The 22,940-nt window shown below is 40.3% G+C and overlaps 1 protein-coding gene across 1 annotated transcript in view; it reads left to right on the forward strand.

The window, feature by feature from the left end:
- The window catches only part of SYNE2 (spectrin repeat containing nuclear envelope protein 2), a 503,718-nt gene that overhangs the window by 152,767 nt on the left and 328,011 nt on the right, over positions 1–22,940 (forward strand). The window contains 9 exon segments of the mRNA XM_089687495.1: positions 744–890; positions 3,159–3,299; positions 5,795–5,968; positions 7,173–7,331; positions 8,896–9,069; positions 9,316–9,450; positions 13,184–13,279; positions 18,897–18,982; positions 22,650–22,773. Coding sequence (XP_089543621.1) covers positions 744–890; positions 3,159–3,299; positions 5,795–5,968; positions 7,173–7,331; positions 8,896–9,069; positions 9,316–9,450; positions 13,184–13,279; positions 18,897–18,982; positions 22,650–22,773 — 1,236 coding nt within the window.

The following is a 22,940-nucleotide window of genomic DNA, read 5'->3' on the forward strand; positions in this document are numbered from 1 at the left end:
CAATCTTCGACCGTGAAAATTAATACGTGCTCAAGTGCGTCAGACCATCTGTCACAGTCTAGCGTGCACGCTTACCTCCAATCTTTGACCCTCAAGGAGTCATAAGGAATAACAAATCGCCATTTAGTCCCAGGTGGGGTGAATCTCACTCTCTGGATGGACACAGGATCAGCCTCCACACAGCCCACGGTTAATCAACCATTACTAATGGTAAGGCACCTTTACAAAACTCCTCCACTCTCCCAATGGCTCATAAACAGGGAATCAGAGAAAAAGCCACCATAGTGTAATAAAGTAACTTTTATTATACCATACACAAATGCCAAAGACCTACTCGCACATTAAAATCGGGTCATAGTCACACCAGGCATGAACTGTATAACCCACAATCAGGGTACTTGCATAGGGAGTACAAAGATTGCTGCCGTCCATGCATAATTGCGTCAACACACTCTAGTCCGACATGTTGCATCACGATAACACGTAACTTGTCCAGGGATCACACCAGTTACTTTACATTATTTGATGGCGGTTCTTCCAGGGTGCTCTACATCTGAACTGCTAGCATGAATAATGCTTTCAGAGTTTTTTTTTAGTTGGTGAGATAGTTGAACAGTGATGTAAGGCACAGATAACAAATCAGAAATTCCACACAATGACAGCAATATCTGTTGTTTAAACATTGCTGTATCCTGGTTGCTGTTTTTCTAGACGTGAGTAATATTTTTGTTAAACAAATCCAGGTTCCCATGGAGATTCTGTCCAAATGGAAATCTGTGCACAAGTCATTGAACAGAGATGGCAATTTCCTGATTGAGAAGACCAATGAGAAAGCAGCTTCCAAGCTGTCCCACAGGCTGAAGTCTTTCAACAACCGATGGACCAAATATGTATGTAGAAAAATCCGGAGTGTTTTACTTGAATTTACAGAGTATTACTGTATTATTATTGTTCAGTTGGCTCATTTTACAAAACTGTTACACAGGGATGGGGTTTTTGGATTTACCCCCCTTCCTGACCAGGCCATTTTTTGCGATACGGCGCTGCATTACTTTTAACTGACAATTGCACGGTCATGCAACTCTGTCAAAAAATGAAATGTATGTCCTTTTTTTCCCACAAATAGAGCTTTCTGTCAGTGGTATTTGTTCACCTGTGCAGTTATTTTTTGCGCTATGAACAAAAAACCTGACAAGTTTGAGAAAAAACAATATTTTTGACTTTGTTATAAAAGATATCCAGTAAAAAGTTTTAAAAAATCAAATTTCGTCATAAATGTGGGCCAAAATGTATTCTGCTACATGTCTTTGTTATAAAAAAAACCTACTAATATATGTAAATTAATTTGGTTTACGTGAAAGTTATGTCTACAAATAGCATATATACTGGAATATTTATTTACTTAAATACTAGTTATAATGGCGATCAGTGACTTATAGCGGTCCTGCAGCGGGCATTCTGACACTGGGGGGGAACTAACTGCCACTGACATCCCAGTGACACTAATACAGTGATCAGTGCTGACACAGGGAAGGAAGGGGTTAACATCTGGGGCGATCAAAGAGTTAACTGTGTGCTGTTTTACAACATGTGATGTGTGTGTGTTTTACTAGGGAAACATGCTGCTGTGTATTCCCCTGTTGTGCAGAGAAATACACAGCAGCATGTTACTGTTGGCAGAAGAGAGACCTGTGTTTTTTACACCCAAGTCTCTCCCCTGTCAGTGTTACTCGGCGATGAATCTCTGGCCAGAACCCAGTAATCAACATCTGTAGCCGCCAATGGCGGCGTGGGTAGGGCGGCTTCTGTGCCCCCCTACACAGAAATGCTAAATCACAAATATATAGTTACATAGTCTGGCTGAAAAAAGAAGTTCATATATATATATGTTCATATATATATATATATATATATATATATATATATAATTAATGAAAAGTTATAATCCTACACCCACAGTTGATCCAGAGGAAGGCAAAAACCCAGCAAAGCATGATCCATTTTGCTCCTGCAGGGGAAATAAATTCCTGTCTGATTCCCCGAGAGGCAATTGGATATTCCTTGGATCAACTTTACCTATAAATGTTGGTAACCTGGTATATTCTGTGTATCCATGGAAGAATGCAGGCCTGTTTAACCATTTTCCATCTGCCCTATAGCAGAAATACTGCTACAGGGCAGCACAGGTGTGCAAAATCACATCATTACATTATTTTGTATCTCCAGGTAGGGGACACACACGGGTGCCCTACCCGTGCCGCTGTTCTCCGTGCCTGTCAATCACGGGTCCCAGCCGGTGATTACTCGCCGGCACCCAGTGATTTTTTTATGCTCTCCGACAAGGGGGGGAAGGGGGGGGGGGGGGGTTTGTTTACTAACAGTTCTCCTCCCTGTCAGCTCGGGCACACTGCTTTGGATGGCTGTGCACAGACCTATAGCTTTGAAGTCAGCAGATCTCATATTTCCTACTGATTGGAGAGCTCTGATCCTTACATAGGAGGGGGCCTGTTGGACCTCTCAAAAAAAGCCATTGCTTCCTCTCAGAGAACAAGAGGTTTGTCAGAACCATTGCCTTTGCTTCTAAAATGTGGTGAGGGTAGACCTGCTTGTAGATGTGCTCTGTACTTCTCCATTTTCCTTTTTTTCAGCTTTTTGGAACTTTCAGGAATATGGTTGTCACTGCATCACCTCTATCCTCCGATATCATTAAAAACAGTATTGTACCTTCATAATATTGGGGATAGGGTGGATGATGTGAAAAGGTTAAGAATCACTGGTATATCTGGAACATCATATGAAAATCTTATCTATAGACGAGATTGACTAGTCAGCGTTCACAAAAGTCTTTAGAATTGGGTTTTCCAAGAACCATTCTAGAAACTCTTGGCCACAATTCTCAAAGTTAAGATTGACAAATAATAGGGCTTTACTTTGTCATTTCTAAAAATGTTAAATTACACTTACAAATTACACACTTCAATTAGCCCTTTGTCTTTTTCAAATTTTTGAGCAATGCAACATATAATTACTATTCGAGAAAATTATTGGTGATCATGTTTTTGATTCTGGTGTCTTTTTTGAGAAGTATGATTTAATTTTTGATATTAGTCTGTTTGTTGCTCTTCTCCAGCGTACATTTTTTTTTCATGTCATTTTAGTTGAAGCTGTATGAGGAACAAAGGGAAGTTGACATGGGCAGTGAAGCTCAAGATGACCTGTCTGACAAACATGCAGGAGATTTTGCCAAACAGACAGAGGTCTCCACTCAAACCCTGAGATCGTATATTCAGACATTGCAGGTCAGATGTTTTCCTTTTTAGGTGAAGTTCACTCATAACTGAGATAATGTTATTGGTTTTTTTAGTTATAAATTACTCACTGGATACAGTATTATCTTTAGTACATTGGTGGTAAAATCTACCTGTCCCTTCTAAAAGGTATGAAAACTGTAAATATGAAGGTTATTTGCTTCTATAATTATATGAATGGAATAATATAGGTGAAGTAATATATCAAGTTGGTATTGAAAACATTTTTAAAGTTAACTCGTTACAAGTCTACTAAAAATCGCTAATTTTTCTCAGAATGAAACAAAAATTCATCCAGACACAACAGGAAATTACCCTTCACTTTTTGTTCTGGGGACCACTCTAAGGCTAAGTTCACACTAGCTTTGTTAGCAGGCGTTAGGCGTTTGGGAAGCGTTTTTAACGCTACTAAAATGCCTATGAAAATTCTGCACATGATGGCACACAGTGCTGTTCACACTGAAGCGTTCGCATCGCGTCGTGGCAAAATTGATGCCTTATGTCCAGTCAGGAGGAGTTGATGCCTGTCATTCAAGTCTATGGTGACGCTCCGCAAACGCCTGGCAGGCGCTTGGGGGGCAATAATACCATTAAACTTAATTATAGGCATTTGTGGTATGGTTTTAACGTGTGGCAAACGCCTCAAAACGCGCATAGTTAGTTTGGAGAGCATTTGAGGAGTGTTAAAAACACTTCCCAAACGCCTGTCTAACGCCTGTCAAATGCTATAGGGGCATTTGGCAAGAGTTAGAAATTAGTCAAGTGTGAACGAGTCCTAAATGTTTGGCTTTCCCCTCACTTTCTGTTTTACAGTCAATAGTCATCAGTACTGAGGGGATGAATGTCTCCAAAGGAGACTTGGACAGCAATAAAAACCCAACAGTTGGTCTAACCCTTCCCCACTCTATCCAAAACTATTAGGATTTGCTTAAAGATATGCTTTAATTTTATGGTAAGTATGTGCATCAGTATGCTATAAAAATGATATCACACTTCAATCCACTTTAGCTACTTTGTGGCATTCACAAGCTTGCAGTAAGATTATAAATATATTTTGGTCGAAAATGTAACGTCAGCCAGGTTTTTAGGGGTAAAAGTTAAATTAACACTTTTATATATTAAACACCAAACGCATATTACAAACATGGTTGAAACCACATATCCAGAAATCTGAATGTCTCATTTTGTTAAAATGACATATCCACTCCAGTCTAGTGAACCTTTATATGTAGAGAAACTGCACTAATAGCTGCTGCTCTGTCTTCTGTGTACTTAGTTATAATGTATAACGTCTCTCAGCTTTCTAGCAAATGCACTTACGGTTCCTGCTGTAAATGTCATGTTGAGTGTATCATATGTGTCATAATATCCAGCAAGAGTGTCAAGCCAAGCCTCCTTATGATCCACTGTTGGGGAATGAACTTCGTTCCCATCTTGGAGAGGTGTTACCAGAACAAAACATTTGTCCTCATTGGATTTAGGAATTTCCTTTTAATCTGTCATAGTGACAATAGTTACCAGAACAAAGTAATAGATGAATATTTCCATTGGAGACATAGACAATAATACAAATTTGGTAGAGAGTCTAACCCAGGGGTAGGCAACCTGAGAGCCACAGGACTACAAGTTCCATCATGCCTCTGCAAGTCATAGCTGTAACTGTCAGTTTTGTAATCTTTGCAATGCCTCAATGTAGTTCCACAACAGCTAGAGAGCCACAGGTTGCCTACCCCTGGTTTAACCCATCCATTCTCAACCAGGGTTCTGTGGAACCCAAGAGTTCCTCCAAAGGTTGCTAGGGGTTGCTTGAGCTGTGGCTGATTGACCTCCAATTTGATGGTGCCTGCATTATTCCGGGTTCAATGCCACTTGGCAGAGCATGCGACATGAGGCCAATTTAACTTTTTAGCTGTCTATAATAGTGGCATTCTGGTAGTGAGTGACCACTGCTGTATGAGGGGCATTTTTCCCACTGATCTCCAATACATTGGTTTTGCAGGGGTTCCCAAAACATCAAAATTACTTCTAGCGTTCATCTGGAGTAAAAGGGCTGAGAAAGGCTGGTCCAGGGGCGGACTGACCATTTGAGCTATCTGGCACTGCCCGAGGGCCCGGGGTCAGTATGGGGCCCCATGAAATGCCCCTGGTACCTTTTTTATAGGCTTTTTTGGGTGTGCTTTGAGTGTGGGCAAGGACACAAGGGCCTCATGATCCCTTATTGCCAGGGGCCCCATGAGTTGTCAGTCCGCCCCTGGGCTGGTCTATCCCAATTTTTACTTTAGCCAAAAGAAAATTGCATTTTTATACACTTTCAATATAAGAATAGGTGAGGGTGTATTGTTAACATACTGCAATGCAGTGTGTGTATATATGTGTGTGTGTGTATATATATATATATATATATGTGTATATATATATATATATATATATATATGAATTTATTTAAGGTAACGGTGCTGAAATAATGTCTGGTCGTTGTGTTACAGAAGAGTACAAAGACAGCTGAGTCAGATCAACCCTGCAGAGAGATTCTCAGTCATCTTGAAAAGTTGGAAAAATTGGCCGAGTCAGTAAATGTCTGGGCTGAAGGTGCTGAACAGATCCTCACCATCACTCACCCACAAGAGCCTTCAGAGGAGGCTGTGATCAACAACATTCAGGTAAATCCCTTATACTGAAAACAACAGTGCATAGCAGGAAATTTTGGGAGATTTAGCTCCGTATATACAAAAGAGACCATTTTTGTAAGGGTTTTAAAGCTAATCATTTTTTTTATATTTGGTCATTTTACAAGTTGACAACTAATTTGTATTTGAAAGAGTATGGCATTAGATTAACAATTTAGTGTTAGTCTGAGTTACAGTAATTTGTCATCAAATTTGCATGTTGATTTCTGGCAGTATTTGAGTTTCTAATGAATTTCACAGGTGGAGCTTTTAGCTGTTTTTCCCATCTACCAGGCTGCTCCAGACTGCTTTTCTGAAAATCTGTTTTCTAGTTGATGCTTAGCTAAATGAGTCAGAAGCGTGACTCCTCCCTGCATTTCCATACACAGTTCTCTATAGAATTTCACCTAGAGAGATAGTCTAAAGAGAAAAACTGCATGCCACTAGTTTTAGAAAGCCATAGTACTCTATGCCAATGCTGTATGCCCTGTATTAAATATTGATTTGTAAAGTAAACATTTTATATAACAAGCAAAATAAATGTCTCCATCACCAGTATAGCTCCCTTTTAATTTAAACCCATCCTCAAGTCTCACCTATGTTGCATTATTTTGACATTAGTGTAGCAACAAGTCAAGAAAAGTTGGGAGGAAGTAAAGACCGACAATGGGAGGAAGTAAAGACAGACAATGGGACTCATGGATGCAAAAGCACTGTGGAACAAAAGTCCCTTTCATAATTCTTGGTGGCCTCAGTTTCTGCATTTTATAGTGTGTTTATTGACTGTGTCCATCTAGTCAGATATAATAAAGCAAGATGATTTAGGATACCATTTTCTTCTTCATTTTAATCTGATGCCACTAAAATAAAATGAGAAAAGGTCTGTGCAGACACCAGGAATGGGACTATGTAAGTAGACTAGGTTGGTTCCACAACTTTAACACCTTATCCTGTTCTTGGACAATCAACCTCTACACATTCTGTGGTGATTGGATTAAGATATTGGTACTACCTTGTGTAAATATAAATGCTGGGTATGTTCCTGACACTCAGAACTGAAGAAATGGCTTGGAGATGCTACAAAACAACTTCAGTATTACAGAACAAGTCCAGATAAATGTGACTAATACTAGAGATAAAATGTGCAGTTTTGGAATACAGTTGATTACCCTTTCCATATTTTATAATTTTTCTCCAGGTTTTTTATGAGAATGGGATTTTTCATCAAGAGGAACTTGCCGAAGCAGAAATTACTGTCCCTGCTGTCGCACATCTTATTCTAGCTCATAAAGACTTGCAGCATTTCAGTGTTGATGGCGTGAAAAGAACTATAGTCCAAGCTCATGAGAGAGTTCAGGTAAATTGAATTCTGTCTAGTTCAATCCACCAATATCTTGTGTTCAGAAAAAGTGTATACAATTTCCCCGAGTGAGACTAGCTGTCCTGTTTACAGTATTGAGAATAGGACACTGATTAAGTCATAAAGATCTCCTGAAAACATGACCAAAGTACACTAAAGCAAATACTACATATGTAATGCTTGTTAAAGTTGAGTTCCACTCACCCTGTCAAAAAATAAAAGTCCGCAGCTACAAAAACTGTAGCTGCTGACTTTTAAAAAACAGACACTTGCCTGTCCCTCGATCCCGTGGTGTGTCCCCTGCAGCCCGTTTCACCAGCCATCGTGTATTCCAGGAGGAAGGCATCTTCAGTGTGGGCACCCGGCTGTGATAGCTTGCAGCTTCACAGCTGGGTATCCACTGCACATGCGGGAGTAGCGCTGCGGTTTGTGAATGGTCCTGTAGTCTTCTGGGATTTGTCACGTGTACCAAAAGACTACAGGGAGGGAGGACACCTTCCACTCTAGGCGATCGGACCTGAAGTGGGAGCGGGTACCTGTCAAATTCGGGTGGAGCTACGCTTTAAAGAAAACAAAAATGTAACATTTCAGTTTACCAGTTTGTAGATGTGATAACTGCAATAGTTTTTTCTTATTTTTAGATTTTTTTTTTATTTTCACAAGGATTAGCTACTTTAACATTGAACTCCAGATTGTAGTAAAAATAATAACCCTTGCCATGGATCCTCCTTCACCCTGTAAGGGTTAAATGCTCCTTTTGTCTAGGAGATGATGGATAAGGTACATTTCTTACCTTTTTCCTCGCTCACTTGGCAGCTGGTGCTGTCGTTGGATTGTCCTGTACTTCCACGATGTGCATGGACCTTCCTTATTGGTCATGCATTGTAAATGAGCATGTTAGAGAGCTCCAATAGCTTGGGCATCAAAGGAACAGCTTTGGGTGGCAAATCCTAGGAAGTGGAGGAAGGCTGTTGATGGGGGGATGTTTCCCACAGCACTATTGTATTCTTGTGGGGGGGGGGGGGTGTAACAATGATTACTATTAGCGGCTATAGCCACTGGCAGTAATTGAATGTAAAAAATCTGACAGGCTGGTTGTACCCAAGTTGATCGATGCCCATACGTGGATTGAATCTTGGGTGGTCCTTGCTGGACCTGCCAAATTTTGATCCATGTTAGACTGACTTTAGGTATATATTTTGCCTCATTGCTATCCCACTTGATAAAATGAGCATTTAACACTTGCATTGCAGTGTGGAACCCACTGAAACGGTTAGTATTTCTCTAGCCTGGGGTTCAGCTTCAGCCTCCCAAACAATGCATAGTTTCCTCAGGTAGAATTACCAGGTCAAAAGGGAAAAAAAGTTCTCGGTTAGGGTTCACATGCACGTTAAGGGTTATATTTCACATATTGCTCTTTACCTTGCTAAATTTGTCAAGATGTGCTTCAATAAGTAGCTTGGTTTTATTTTATGCTTTGTGTCGGACAATAGTATAAAATATACAGTGTTTGTAGTAAGAAAGAATGAAACTTGGTTATAACTAAACATTTCTCATTCAGGAGTTGGTGTCCAGACTGGGGTTTGCCTTGCACCCTCCAGAGAAACATTTGCTTGAAAAAGACATTAAAATTAATTTTGAGAGGTCAAAGGGGGACCTGGAAACCTATATAACAAGCGCAGTGACACTGCTGGGACAGAAAGTCACCCCAGAGGAGTTCATTTCACAGTATGAGGTTTGTGTTTCTTTGTCACTCATTCTTTTGTATTTTACCACTGAAATTTATGACCCTATAATTAATACCTTGCTGGATTTGGTGATGATGTTTGTGAGTCGCCTAGCACTGGATATATTTCAAGGCCCTAAGAAACTAGAGACAGAAAAACATTATTTACTTTTAATAGTGTTTAAAGTAAATCTGTAGTCACAGTTAAAACTATAATTTTTTAACACCTTATTTTTTTTTTATTTTTTTGGATAGAAAACTGTTGGAAAGTTTAGCATACGAAACCTTGAAAAATTCTTGAAAGCAGCAGATCAAATGAGAACCATTTCATCTGATAAGGAGAAGCTGGCAGTAGATGAGGTCAGCTCTGATCTTCGCCACAGATGGAAAGTGAGTACTGCTTACTACACATTTTTTTTATTTATTTATTACAGGTCCTCCCTCCTAGATTGTAAGCTCGAAAGCGCAGGGCCCTTGACCCCCTCGTGTTTTGTTTTGTTACTGTATTGTCTCATGTTCTGTCCCCCACTATAATGTTCAGCGCTGAGCAAACCTTTTAGCACTATATAAATACTGTATAATAATAATAATACTTACAGTTGTGTTCAAAATAATAGCAGTGTGTTGAAGAAAGTGAATAAAGCTTAAAATTCTTCTAATAGCTTTTATTTCCATTCACACAAATGCATTGGGAACACTACACATTCTATTCCACATCAAAACATGAAGAAAAATATATCAAATTTGTGTTGTTCCTCTAAAAAAAATTGAAGAAAAGTGAATATTAGACTGTTCAAAAAAAAAAATAGCAGTGTTTGTATTCTTCTTTACAAACTCAAACATTCACTATATAAACTGAAAAATGTTTGAAGATTTTGCTTTCCTTTGAATCACTTAATTAATATTTCGTTGTATAAGCACTGTTTCTGAGAACTGCTGTACATCTGTGTTGCATGGAGTCAACCAACTTCTGGCACCTGTGAACAGGTAATCCAGCCCAGGATGATTGGACTACATTCCACAGTTCTTCTCTATTTCTTGGTTTTGCCTCAGAAACTGCATTTTTGATGTCACCCCACAAGTTTTCTATTGGATTAAGATCCAGGGATTGGGCTGGCCAGTCCATAACCTCAATCTTGTTGGTGTGGAACCAAGATGTTGCACGTTTACTGGTGTGTTTGGGGTCGTCTTGTTGGAACACCCATTTCAAGGGCATTTCCTCTTCAGCATAGGCAGCATGACCTCTTCAAGTATTCTGATGTATTCAAACTGATCCATGATCCCTGGTATGCGATAAATAGGCCCAACACCGTAGTATGAGAAACATCCCCATATCATGATGCTTGCACCACCATGCTTCACTGTCTTCACAGTGTACTGTGGCTTGAATTCAGTGTTTGGGGGTCGTCTGACAAACTGTCTCCGGCCACTAGACCCAAAAAGAACAATCTTACTTTCATCAGTCCACAAAATGTTGCGCCATTTCTCTTTAGGCCAGTCAGTGTGCTCTTTGGCAAATTGTAACCTCTTCAGCACGTCTTTTTTTCAACAGTGGGACTTTGTGGGGGCTTCTTGCAGATAGCTTGGCTTCACATAGGTGTCTTCTAATTGTAACAGTACTCACAGGTAACTTTACACCTTCTTTGATCTTCCTGGAGCTGATTGTTGGCTGAGTCCGCGCCATTTTGGCTATTCTTCTATCCATTCCAATGGTAGTTTTTCGCTTTGTTCCACGTCTTTCAGGTTTTGGTTGCCATTTTAAAGCATTTGCAATCATTTTAGCTGAGCAGCCTATCATTTTCTGCACTTCTTTATATGTTTTCCCCTCTCCAATCAACTTTTTAATCAAGGTACGCTGTTCTTCTGAATAATGTCTGGAACAACCCACTTTCCTCAGAATTTCAGAGAGAAATGCACTGTAACCAGCATGTACAACATTTGCTGCCTTCCTTCTTTAAATAAGGGCAATAATTGCCTCCTGTTTTTCAAAAAATGAATGACCTCACTAATAGAACTCCACACTGCTATTATTTTGAACATGCCCCTTTCAATTAGTGATTCAATTACACAGAATCAGCAGCATGCATGTCATGGCTGTTGGGTCTGTTGGATTTCTATTACTCTACTACACCTGCTAGTAAATTATTTGCCATGTAGAAATATAATTTCTACCAAAAACAGTGATTGATCAGATTAGTGATGTCTGACTGCTATTATTTTGAACACAACTCTATATAGTGCAGTCAATTTACGCAGCGCTCTACATACATATTGTACATTCACATCACTCCCTCACCCTCAAAGGGTGTGCAATCTAAGGTCCATAACTTACATTCATACACTGTGGTGGAACACTCTCTCGAGTGTGTGTGTGGGGGGGGTTGCTGGGGCATTGTTGGTCAATTTCATGCTCTCTTCATGGGGGAGGGGGGTGTTGGTCGGTGTTAGGGTCTCTCTGTGGGAGGGGGCGATATTTGTGTTTCCTAGGGCAGCATGAAACCTAAATACACCACTGCATACACTCACATACTAGGGTCATACCATTTAGAGAGGAGCCAGTTCACCTACCAGCATGTCTTTGGAGTGTGGAAGGAAACCTGAGTACCCGGAGGAAACCCACGCGGGCACAGGAAGAACTTTCAAACTCCAGGCAGGTTGTGCCGTGGTTGGGATTCGAACCAACGACCCTAGTACTGCCAGGCGGAAGAGCTAACCATTTAGCCACTGTGCTGCCTACATTCTGACTACTAACTAAACTCGCAACTAAACTGCTTCTGCAAGTATCACTAGTAGTATGGGTATACACTTCTAGACGCAAGATGGCATTGGCTCCCATTATTTATCTGAGGCCACACATTGTTAAACAGTAGGGTGCAGCGTACATTTAGAAAGGCAAGCAATATTACCATTGCACACATTCCTGGAGTAGGCAACGAAGTAGGTAAGTGCTGCTGCAATTGCCAGCTGGGGCCTGATAACGTCACAGATAAATGTACATCCAGTATTGACAAACACACCAGAGATCTACAAATAATGTCCAAATGTTTTATTCAAACTTTTCTCAAACGTCTCATGCAACATTTCAGAGCCATGCAAGCACATGCTTAGGGGGTCCTGCATGGTCCCAAAATGTTGCACTCCTTCACTGTGACGTGATCCCTTTCAATAAAATGTTTGGACATTATTTGAAGGTCCCTGGTGTTCTGACAATAGGTACAATAAAAGATTTGGGAAGGGGCTAGCAAGTATTTGGACAGTTGCATGGCTGGGAATTCTCTATGACTGGTTTTGAGACTTATATTACGGGTCCACCATAGGTTTCCACCAGCCAACTAGCTGGCTTATAGACCGGCAGACCGGAGTAGCAACAGCCGCATTACTACCATTTGTTGCTCATGATTTGTTCCAGTTGCCATGTACTGTTGAATTTTGTGTGCTGACCATATTTGTTGCCCACCTACCGTTAGGGTTATTGCCCACATATTGTAATAAGTGGTATTGTGCTGCCCACATATTGTCACATTTGACCTATTGTTACCATCTAAAACTGGCAGTTCCAGATCTCCTTTGACCTATTTGCTGCTGCTTTCATAACTGCAGTGCTGACATGTAAACAAACTCCCAGCTGCTATAGTAAAAGTGCTGTTTCAGGGCCAGTTCACACTACAAAAATGCACTTCGGATACATTCCAGTTACATTTTTGCTTCCAGTTCACACCACACGCAGTTCCTGTGCAGTTTTGATGTGGTTTCCTATGTTTCAGTATGGTTCGGTGCAGAAAAAATGCAGCATGTTCTACTTTTTTTTTCTGCACTTGGAACTGACTGCACTAGTGTGAACCAGGGCCATTTGAATACATGGAAAACATAGTGCATGTATTTTTGATGCAGAAAAAAAGCGCACTAAACTGCGTCTAGTGTGAAATAGCCCTCAGGCAGCACACTGCACCGCATATTAGTGCCTGCCACTTCAACTCACATCCATAGACAAGATACACTGGGGTGCTATTCAGAAAAAAGTTTGCTGCATCACACCAGCATATGAAACAAGCATTCACTGTGTGCTGCAGTAATGTGATAGTGTGAATAGGCCCTTTAATGTTTTCTTTTCTTCATTTTACAGGTCGTCCATGATGAGCTGGAGTCATATGTCACTGCGTTAAAACAATTAATCCAGAAGCAAAAATACATGGATCAGTCCTACAAACTGAAGACACAGGTATGTAAATAAAGTGAGAATAGGGTGCAGCTGAAAGACTCTCTGCATTAAGGTAAAAAAAACCTGAGTTCAGCTGCCCCCCTTATACTTAACTGAGCCCAATCTTGATCCCGTGCTGTTTAGAAGAGCAGCAGCTCTCTTCTTCCTCACAGGATCAGAGACAGCAGCAGGAACCATTGGCTCCCATTGCTATCTGTCACAGCCAGTGAAGAGGGGTGGGGCTGAGCCACTTTTCTGTGTGTCTATGGACACAAACAACTGGCTTGGGAGTGAGTCGTCACAAGTGCTTCCACAGCAAGTGGCTTGCTATAGTAGCACTCAATGGGGGAAGAGAAGCTAGTAGCGTCAGCAGGGGAACCCGAGAAGAGAAGGATTTGGGCTGCTGTGTGCAAAACTACTGGTAAGTATGGCTTGTTTGAGAAAGAGATATAGAGATATATATATATATATATATATATATATATATATATATATATATATATAGTTGTGTTCAAAATAATAGACATCAAAGAAGGTGTAAAGTTACCTGTGAGTACTGTTACAATTAGAAGACGCCTATGTGAAGCCAAGCTATCTGCAAGAAGCCCCCGCAAGTCCCACTGTTGAAAAAAAGACATGTGCTGAAGAGGTTACAATTTGCCAAAGAGCACACTGACTGGCCTAAAGAGAAATGGCGCAACATTTTGTGGACTGATGAAAGTAAGATTGTTCTTTTTGGGTCTAGTAGCCGGAGACAGTTTGTCAGATGACCCCTAAACACTGAATTCAAGCCACAGTACGCTGTGAAGACAGTGAAGCATGGTGGTGCAAGCATCATGATATGGGGATGTTTCTCATACTACGGTGTTGGGCCTATTTATCGTATACCAGGGATCATGGATCAGTTTGAATACATCAGAATACTTGAAGAGGTCATGCTGCCTTATGCTGAAGAGGAAATGCCCTTGAAATGGGTGTTCCAACAAGACAACGACCCCAAACACACCAGTAAACGTGCAACATCTTGGTTCCAGACCAACAAGATGGACGTTATGGAGTGGCCAGCCCAATCCCCGGATCTTAATCCAATAGAAAACTTGTGGGGTGACATCAAAAATGCAGTTTCTGAGGCAAAACCAAGAAATAGAGAAGAACTGTGGAATGTAGTCCAATCATCCTGGGCTGGAATACCTGTTCACAGGTGCCAGAAGTTGGTTGACTCCATGCAACACAGATGTACAGCAGTTCTCAGAAACAGTGCGACTACAACTAAATATTCATTAAGTGATTCAAAGGAAAGCAAAATCTTCAAACATTTTTCAGTTTATATAGTGAATGTTTGAGTTTGTGAAGAAGAATACAAACACTGCTATTTTTTTGAACAGTCTAATATTCACTTTTCTTCAATTTTTTTTTTAGAGGAACAACACGAATTTGATCTATTTTTCTTCATGTTTTGATTTGGAATAGAATGTGTAGTGTTCCCAATGCATTTGTGTGTATGGAAATAAAAGCTATTAGAAGGATTTTGAGCTTTATTCACTTTTTTCAACACACTATTATTTTGAACACAACTGTGTGTGTGTGTGTGTGTGTGCATATATATATATATATATATATATATATATATATATATATATATGGCTTGTTTGTTTATAATATGTGTGTATATGTTTACATTCACTTGAAGATTTTAGTTAGAGGTTAGCTAAAGGGTTTAGGTGGTGAAGTACAGTATATTACAAATTTTTGCTGATTCTTTGGTATGGAACCCTGCACCAAACACTGTTGTACTCAAAGAACCCCAGTGGGACTTTAATGCAGCAATAGGATCATACATATATTGAAAAAGACATTTGATTAAAGATGTTTATCAACTTAATTACATACACATTTCCATTGTAATGTTAAATACATGATATCTATAAAGAATATTGTTCTGACAGTATTCTTACAAGAGAACTCTTAATACAAAAATATGAAACCACACAGAAAAGAGAAAACAAACTTGATTGCTTAGCTAGTGTATACAGTCAGGTCCATAAATATTGGGACATCGACACAATTCTAACATTTTTGGCTCTATACACCACCATAATGGATTTGAAATGAAACAAACAAGATGTGCTTTAACTGCAGACTGTCAGCTTTAATTTGAGGGTATTTACATCCAAATCAGGTGAACGGTGTAGGAATTACAACAGTTTGCATATGTGCCTCCCACTTGTTAAGGGACCAAAAGTAATGGGACAGAATAATAATCATAAATCAAACTTTCACTTTTTAATACTTGGTTGCAAATCCTTTGCAGTCAATTACAGCCTGAAGTCTGGAACGCATAGACATCACCAGACGCTGGGTTTCATCCCTGGTGATGCTCTGCCAGGCCTGTACTGCAACTGTCTTCAGTTCCTGCTTGTTCTTGAGGCATTTTCCCTCCAGTTTTGTCTTCAGCAAGTGAAATGCATGCTCAATCGGATTCATGTCAGGTGATTGACTTGGCCATTGCATAACATTCCACTTCTTTCCCTTAAAAAACTCTTTGGTTGCTTTTGCAGTATGCTTTGGGTCATTGTCCATCTGCACTGTGAAGCGGCGTCCAATGAGTTCTGAAGCATTTGGCTGAATATGAGCAGATAATATTGCCCGAAACACTTCAGAATTCATCCTGCTTCTTTTGTCAGCAGTCACATCATCAATAAATACAAGAGAACCAGTTCCATTTGCAGCCATACATGCCCACGCCATTACACTACCACCACCATGCTGCACTGATGAGGTGGTATGCTTAGGACCATGAGCAGTTCCTTTCCTTCTCCATACTCTTCTCTTCCCATCACTCTGGTACAAGTTGATCTTAGTCTCATCTGTCCATAGGATGTTGTTCCAGAACTGTGAAGGCTTTTTTAGGTGTCGTTTGGCAAACTCTAATCTGGCCTTCCTGTTTTTGAGGCTCACCAATGGTTTACATCTTGTGGTGAACCCTCTGTATTCACTCTGGTGAAGTCTTCTCTTGATTGTTGACTTTGACACACATACACCTACCTTTTGATCTGGCCAACTGTTGTGAAGGGTGTTTTCTTCACCAGGGAAAGAATTCTTCGTTCATCCACCACAGTTGTTTTCCGTGGTCTTCTGGGTCTTTTGGTGTTGCTGAGCTCACCGGCGCGTTCCTTCTTTTTAAGAATGTTTCAAACAGTTGTGTTGGCCACACCTAATGTTTTTGCTATCTCTCTGATGGGTTTGTTTTGTTTTTTCAGCCTAATGATGGCTTGCTTCACTGATAGTGACAGCTCTTTGGATCTCATCTTGAGAGTTGACAGCAACAGATTCCAAATGCAAATAGCACACTTGTAATGAACTCTGGACCTTTTATCTGCTCATTGTAATTGGGATAATGAGGGAATAACGCACACCTGGCCATGGAACAGCTGAGAAGCCAATTGTCCCATTACTTTTGGTCCCTTAACAAGTGGGAGGCACATATGCAAACTGTTGTAATTCCTACACCGTTCACCTGATTTGGATGTAAATACCTTCAAATTAAAGCTGACAGTCTGCAGTTAAAGCACATCTTGTTTGTTTCATTTCAAATCCATTGTGGTGGTGTATAGAGCCAAAAATGTTAGAATTGTGTCGATGTCCCAATATTTATGGACCTGACTGTATGTGATCAGCTAATGGTAAGTCGTCCAGTGTACTTTGCACAGAAGGCTGATGCAGTGCAGAACTGCTGAAAGAAAAATATTTAATGAAAGATTCAAAGAAGCTAGAAGTAATTTTTGCTATGATCCTAATAACTCGACCACACCTCATTTATTTAGCAGTAGTTGTAAACCAGAAGCTAGTAGTCTGCACATCTCTTGCACCCGGACAGTTCATCTTTACTGTTTGGTTATCGCACCATGCTTTTTTTTCACAAGCACTTTAAAAACAGACATTCACCTCCTGCTGATCTTACTGAAATAATTTGCTGTGTTTGGTTTACTTGGAATCCTTCATAAATCAGCTTTGATCTATACAGAAGACTTCAGGCTTGGAGTCAAAACAAACAGACTCTTCTAACGTTTTGTTATTGGGAATCATTCTTGGCAGTTACAGTGGAACAGTTTGTAACTGTGTAATGCTTCAGAGGGCGTAAAAAAAATTCAGATGCCTAAAGAATTAAAATGTATACTTGCTATTGTACATGTACATTGTACTATTGTAATGGCCAATTATCATTGTCTGGTATTAGGAGAATAGATGATGCTACTCCCTGTGCCCCCGTTGCAGTTAACTGACTTCTTCGAGTATTTAATACAGGGTTTCTCAACCAGGGTTCCAGAGGTTTGCTAGGGGTTCCTTGAGCAACGAGCAATATCTGCCTCTTAGTTTCCCGCTGATACCATTGATATTTTTAGCTATCTATAAGGGGGTAATTCTTCTCAATGACCACAAGTGTAAGGAATAGTCTTCCCACTGACCATCACATGAATGTATCATGAGCTGTAGATACAACTAAAAGACCAAAAAGTAATTTCAAGGGTTCCTCTGTGTTGAAAAGGTTGAGAGAGGCTGATCTAATATAACACCCAAATCTTTTTTGGAACTCCCTAGCTAGCCCCTGCCTGTTAGTTTATTTAGGGTCGTCCTCAAGTCCATGGCAACTTTCAGCAACTGAATCAAAAGCGAAGTGCTTTCTGGTTTCTGATGAATTAAACAAAATTGTTTGCTCTTTGCAGTAGTCCTTTTTGGCTGCTGTGTTGATAATTCAGGTTGCTGCTTCTTTGTTCCTGTCCTTGTTCTTTGCTCCAATTATATAAAAGCATATGCACATGTCAGGATATTTTGAATATTGTCTGGGTCTTACATTTGCCAATGTGTTTCTTTGGCTGGTACAACATAAAGAAAGAAGAGTGCATGGCCGCCCTAGTGTAATGCAGTTTATTAAAACAAACATAAAAATCTGCACAATATACACTCGCATATTCCATGTAGAAAAAGGCATGTCTGTGTGTGTCCACACCAACCAGTCCCAATGGCCACTGCACAATCCAGGCTCATAGCTGTCAGCTGGTGACAGAGGAAGGGTCCCCATTATCCATACTGCCTGAATCGTGCAGTGGCCATTGGGAGTGGTTGGTGTAGACACACACAGAAATGCCTTTTTCTACATGGAATATGTGAGTACATATTGTGCAGATTTTTATGGTTGGTTTTAATAAACGGCATTACACTAGGACGGCCGTGCACTCTTCATTCTTTACGTTGTTGCAGACTTTCATCCATTTCCCAGTGGAGGTGTTGAAGAACAGTGCCATTCACCTATTGAGTCATCCCATCTTTAAACATTGATCTAATACATATTATGGAGGGTGTTGGAGACCAGCGCACATACTAGTACTTCCATATGGACTTTATCTGTTTTATTTCTTTGGCTGGTGCCCATGTACAAAGGAACATAGCCTGTCTATGACGACAGATGGTCCCAAACATGCTATATCTGTTGAGTTTGCTCCAAATTATGCAGGGGGAGAGCCCATGCTGCTTGTGTCTGTAAACTGTAGGGAGAGGCAAGCCATTTCTTTGTAGGAAGAAAGACCAATCCACCGGCGACTTGTATTTTTTAACATTTATTACCCATTTTATTTTCCAGGTTTCTAAAGCTGTGCACCAGAATGGAGGGAGTATCCCAGAAGACACTGAGACAAAAGGCTCTACCCTAGACAAGCAGCTGCAGATGTAAGCACGTAGATGTGCAATGTAGGCATGCAAGTTAAACAAAAAAAGTGTGCAGGAAACCAAAATATATTCAAGTCCGTTTGCACTGCATAGTGACTTAACCCTAATAATGTGTTTGCTTTCACAAATGAAACCTAAACAACCAAATTAAAGGATAAATTCACCTTTTGTAACATGTTACACCCATATTCAGGGTGTAACATGTTACGAATGGACCAGCCCCCTCTCCTCCCCGCTCCCCGTTGTGACAGCTAGTGGGGGATTTTTTCTTACCCGCTAGCTGTCAACATTTTTAAAAAAACACGACTGTGCGGGGCTCTGCACGCCTGGCCGTGTCATTCATTCACAGTGTTCTGTGGCTGAATGAACTAGAAGTCCCAACAGCATTTGTGGCTGTTGGCTTGTAGCTCTTAATGAACTACCACAGTGCTGTGAAGCACCGTGGTTGTTCAATGATTCTTCCTGTAAGTAGATCTGCTTGCCCGTACATCCCGTTAGGGTCCTCAAAGTAATCCCCCTCACATGAGGGTCCCTAGAGTCACCTCCCTAACATTAGGGTCCCTGGGGTTCCTCAGCCTTACCTTAGGGTCCCCAGAAGCCCCCCCCCAACTTTAGGGTCCCTAGAGTCACCCCCCCCAACATCAAGGTCCCTTATGTCAGGGTCCCCAGAGTAATCTCCAACACATCAGGGTCCTCAGAGCCCCCCTCCAACTTTAGGGTTGCTAGTGTCACCCCCTCCTAACATCAAGGACCCTTTTATGTCAGGGTCCCCAGAGTAATCTCCCACACATCAGGGTCCTCAGAGTAATCACCTTTAGAGTACTTTCCCTTACATCAGTGTCCCTGGGGCTCCTCAGCCTTACCACAGGGTCCCCAGAGCCCTACCTAACATTAGGGTCCCGAGAATCACCCCACTTACATCAGAGTCCCTAGAGTCACTTCCTTAAAAGAGAGCCCCCAGAGTTTCCCTAGTTACATCAGGTCCCCAGAGTCCCTCCTTTACATCAGGGTCCCCTCTCTCCTTACATCAGGATCATAAGAGCTTCTCTTGAATTATAGGCAACAATAATGAAAGCTATAAAATGAAGGGGGTGCTTCTAAAGCTGGCCATAGATGGATCAAAATATGGCAGGTGCAGTCAAAACTAGCCGAATTTCGATCCATATACGGGCAGACTGGTTGTACTGAAGTCAGTCAATTGATTTACTTCAGCGTAGCCAGCCTGTCTGTGGTTTTTTTTTGTATTAATACTGCCGGTGGCTATAGCCGCAAGCAGTGATCAATGTATTCTGATGGCTGAGAAAACACCCGCTGTCAGAAAACAATATCTCCAATGGAGGGATTCCTCTATCAACACAGACTGTGTTGATGAGGGAATCGAGCGATTCCCCCCCTAGATCCAGTCATGCAGGGGACCGGCATGGCACCAGCAATCTGCTGATTGCTGGTGCAATACTTTAGAGGCTGCAGAAACAAATAATAAATGCACATTTTTTTACCTGCAAAAATTTGTGCATTTACTTTTTTTTTTTTGTAAAAAAGTGAACTTATCCTTTAAGCATCAACAATGTGTTATGAAGATACAGTATATGTAATCAATTCATTCAAATGTTATGCAGTCAGGTTGATCCTCATGCTAAAGTATTGTAGGTAAATTTTGTTGATGGATCAAGTCAACTTTAAATTTCCACTATGTATTGCCAGCATGGGGCTGCCCATAGGGTATTTGACCTTAGACAGGACACTCTGGGGGGAATTTTGAAGAATATTTTGAAGAATCCGCTTTTGAAGAATCTTTAAAAATTCAAAAAATGTTCAAATATTTATAGAAGTGGTCATGTGAAAACAAGCACCGATAACTCAAGTTGAGATTTTTTTTTCTCTTTGTGTAACTTGTATCATATCAGAGTCATAGCTTTTACTTCACAACAGTTTGGTCTTTAATTTATTGTACAATTTTTTTAAACTCCTAAATAAAAATTGTGGTCTACAGGCTAGTGTTTCTTTTTTTTTGTTTTTTGTTTTTTTTACTCAAAACTTGCTTTAAATGGGTTTGGCATTCAAATATAAGTCTATGAGGATGCAAAACGCACTTACTGTGGGTCCAACTGAGGTTAGGAGATCAACTTCCAGTGAAATGCAAATGTCAATGAATCCTGAATAATCTCAAACAGATACCACTGATACAAACCTAAAGTTTGTTACAGACCATAAAGTTTACCACAGATTATAAATAATGGTCAAAAGAAACATGCAACATATGCCTGGTACACATGATCAGAACATCGTACGACAAATACCACTTTGGAAGCGATCGTACGATAATCTGATTGTTAGCACACCGCTTTCGTCCACAATTATTCAAAGGGAAAAGCACGAAACTTTTTCTTGCACGATACCACGAAAATATAATATAAATACATTACATCACTTTCAAATTTTTATTCTGTTGTACAAGAATTTTTGGAACTTTAGTAACCTCTTCACTTTCAATATGAGACTAGCATGCAAAACAAAAATGGACGATCGTTCATCCTTTATTCTCATCCTGTGTATGGGACTTTAGGTCAAATGGTTGTTGGTGATTGGATGAAAGATCCCTCTTAAGCTAGTCACAACACATTACAATCAGTACAGTTTCCTTTAGATTTATGATTAACTATATATTGCTGCCTAATTGGATATAGATTGAAGGAGTTCTGGGGTGAGAAGTTCCCATGTTGTTACTCAGGCCATTTGGAATGAGAGGCTGGTATCCAGTTTCAGCTTTGGAGTAGAAGTTTACTTCACTATCAGTCTGTTGGTTTTTGTGTTTATTTTTAGTAATATGGTACATAGTTTAGTATGTTAGGATCTATGTAAAGTCAATTCTAAATGGTTAACATGGGTAATTGCACTTTACACCAGCCATTCCAGGAACCCTAGGGTTCCTCTAGAGGTATATTGGAGTTCCTTGAGCTGTGGCTGATTGACCTCTTGTTTGATGGTGCCTGCACAATGCCTGGACCAATGCCACTTGGTCAGCAGCATAGCATCAATGCTTGTTTTTGGTTGTCTGTAATGCAGCTCATACATGCTTAATTTTTTGTTCAACGAGTGTGTGGTTGGGGGAATCTTTCTTTCTGAGTTATTGTATTCTGGCAATGGAAAGACTTGCCCGCCGTCAATACACTGATCATAGCCAGCAGCATTGACTGAGCAGGAAAAACCTGACAGGCTAGTTATATAGAAGTCAATCTACTGATCATCTTCTGTACAATCAGCCTACCCATACATGAATCGAAATTCAGCCGGTCCCTGCTGAATGGGCCAAATTGTGATCCATGTATGGCTGGCATAAGAGTTGCATTCTGACAACTGCTGTCAAGGGGTATTCTTCCCACTGACCACCTATATAACGGACATTTTCCCACTGGTAACCAATGTAAAGGGCATTCTTCCTAGTGCCCTCCTATATGAATGGCATTTATTCCACTTCCAATTATTTTGGGTGAGCAGGAGTTCCCAGAGACCAGAAAATTATTTAATGGATTCCTCTGTGGTATAAAGGTTGAGAGAGACTGCTTTACCCAAATGCTTTGCTTCTTGTATTGTTTCTAGAATAAACCTGTATTTGTTTCCATAATATTTTTTAGCAGCTCTAAAGTTCTGCATTTTATTTTATTAGATATGAAGCACAAAAGATGGAGCTGGAACTGCTACTGCAAAGGTCAAGAGAGAAACTTGGTGCTGAGAGTCCACATGAGGCTCAGGATGTTACTGAACTCCAAAGTAGACATCAAGATCTGGAGGTAGAGGTTGCTGCGTATCTGCTCTGTAACTATATTTTTCCAGATGTCTGTGTGTAAATATGTTTGTGTATGTATATATATATATATATATATATATATATATACACACAGTGAGTATATTAAATAATCCGCCCCCTTTAAAATCACATTTTGTTGCTTTGTAGCCT

Source organism: Staurois parvus, unplaced genomic scaffold, assembly GCF_062004578.1.
Source record: "Staurois parvus isolate SC_StPar_1 unplaced genomic scaffold, SC_StPar_1.0 ptg000426l, whole genome shotgun sequence".
NCBI lineage: Eukaryota > Metazoa > Chordata > Amphibia > Anura > Ranidae > Staurois > Staurois parvus.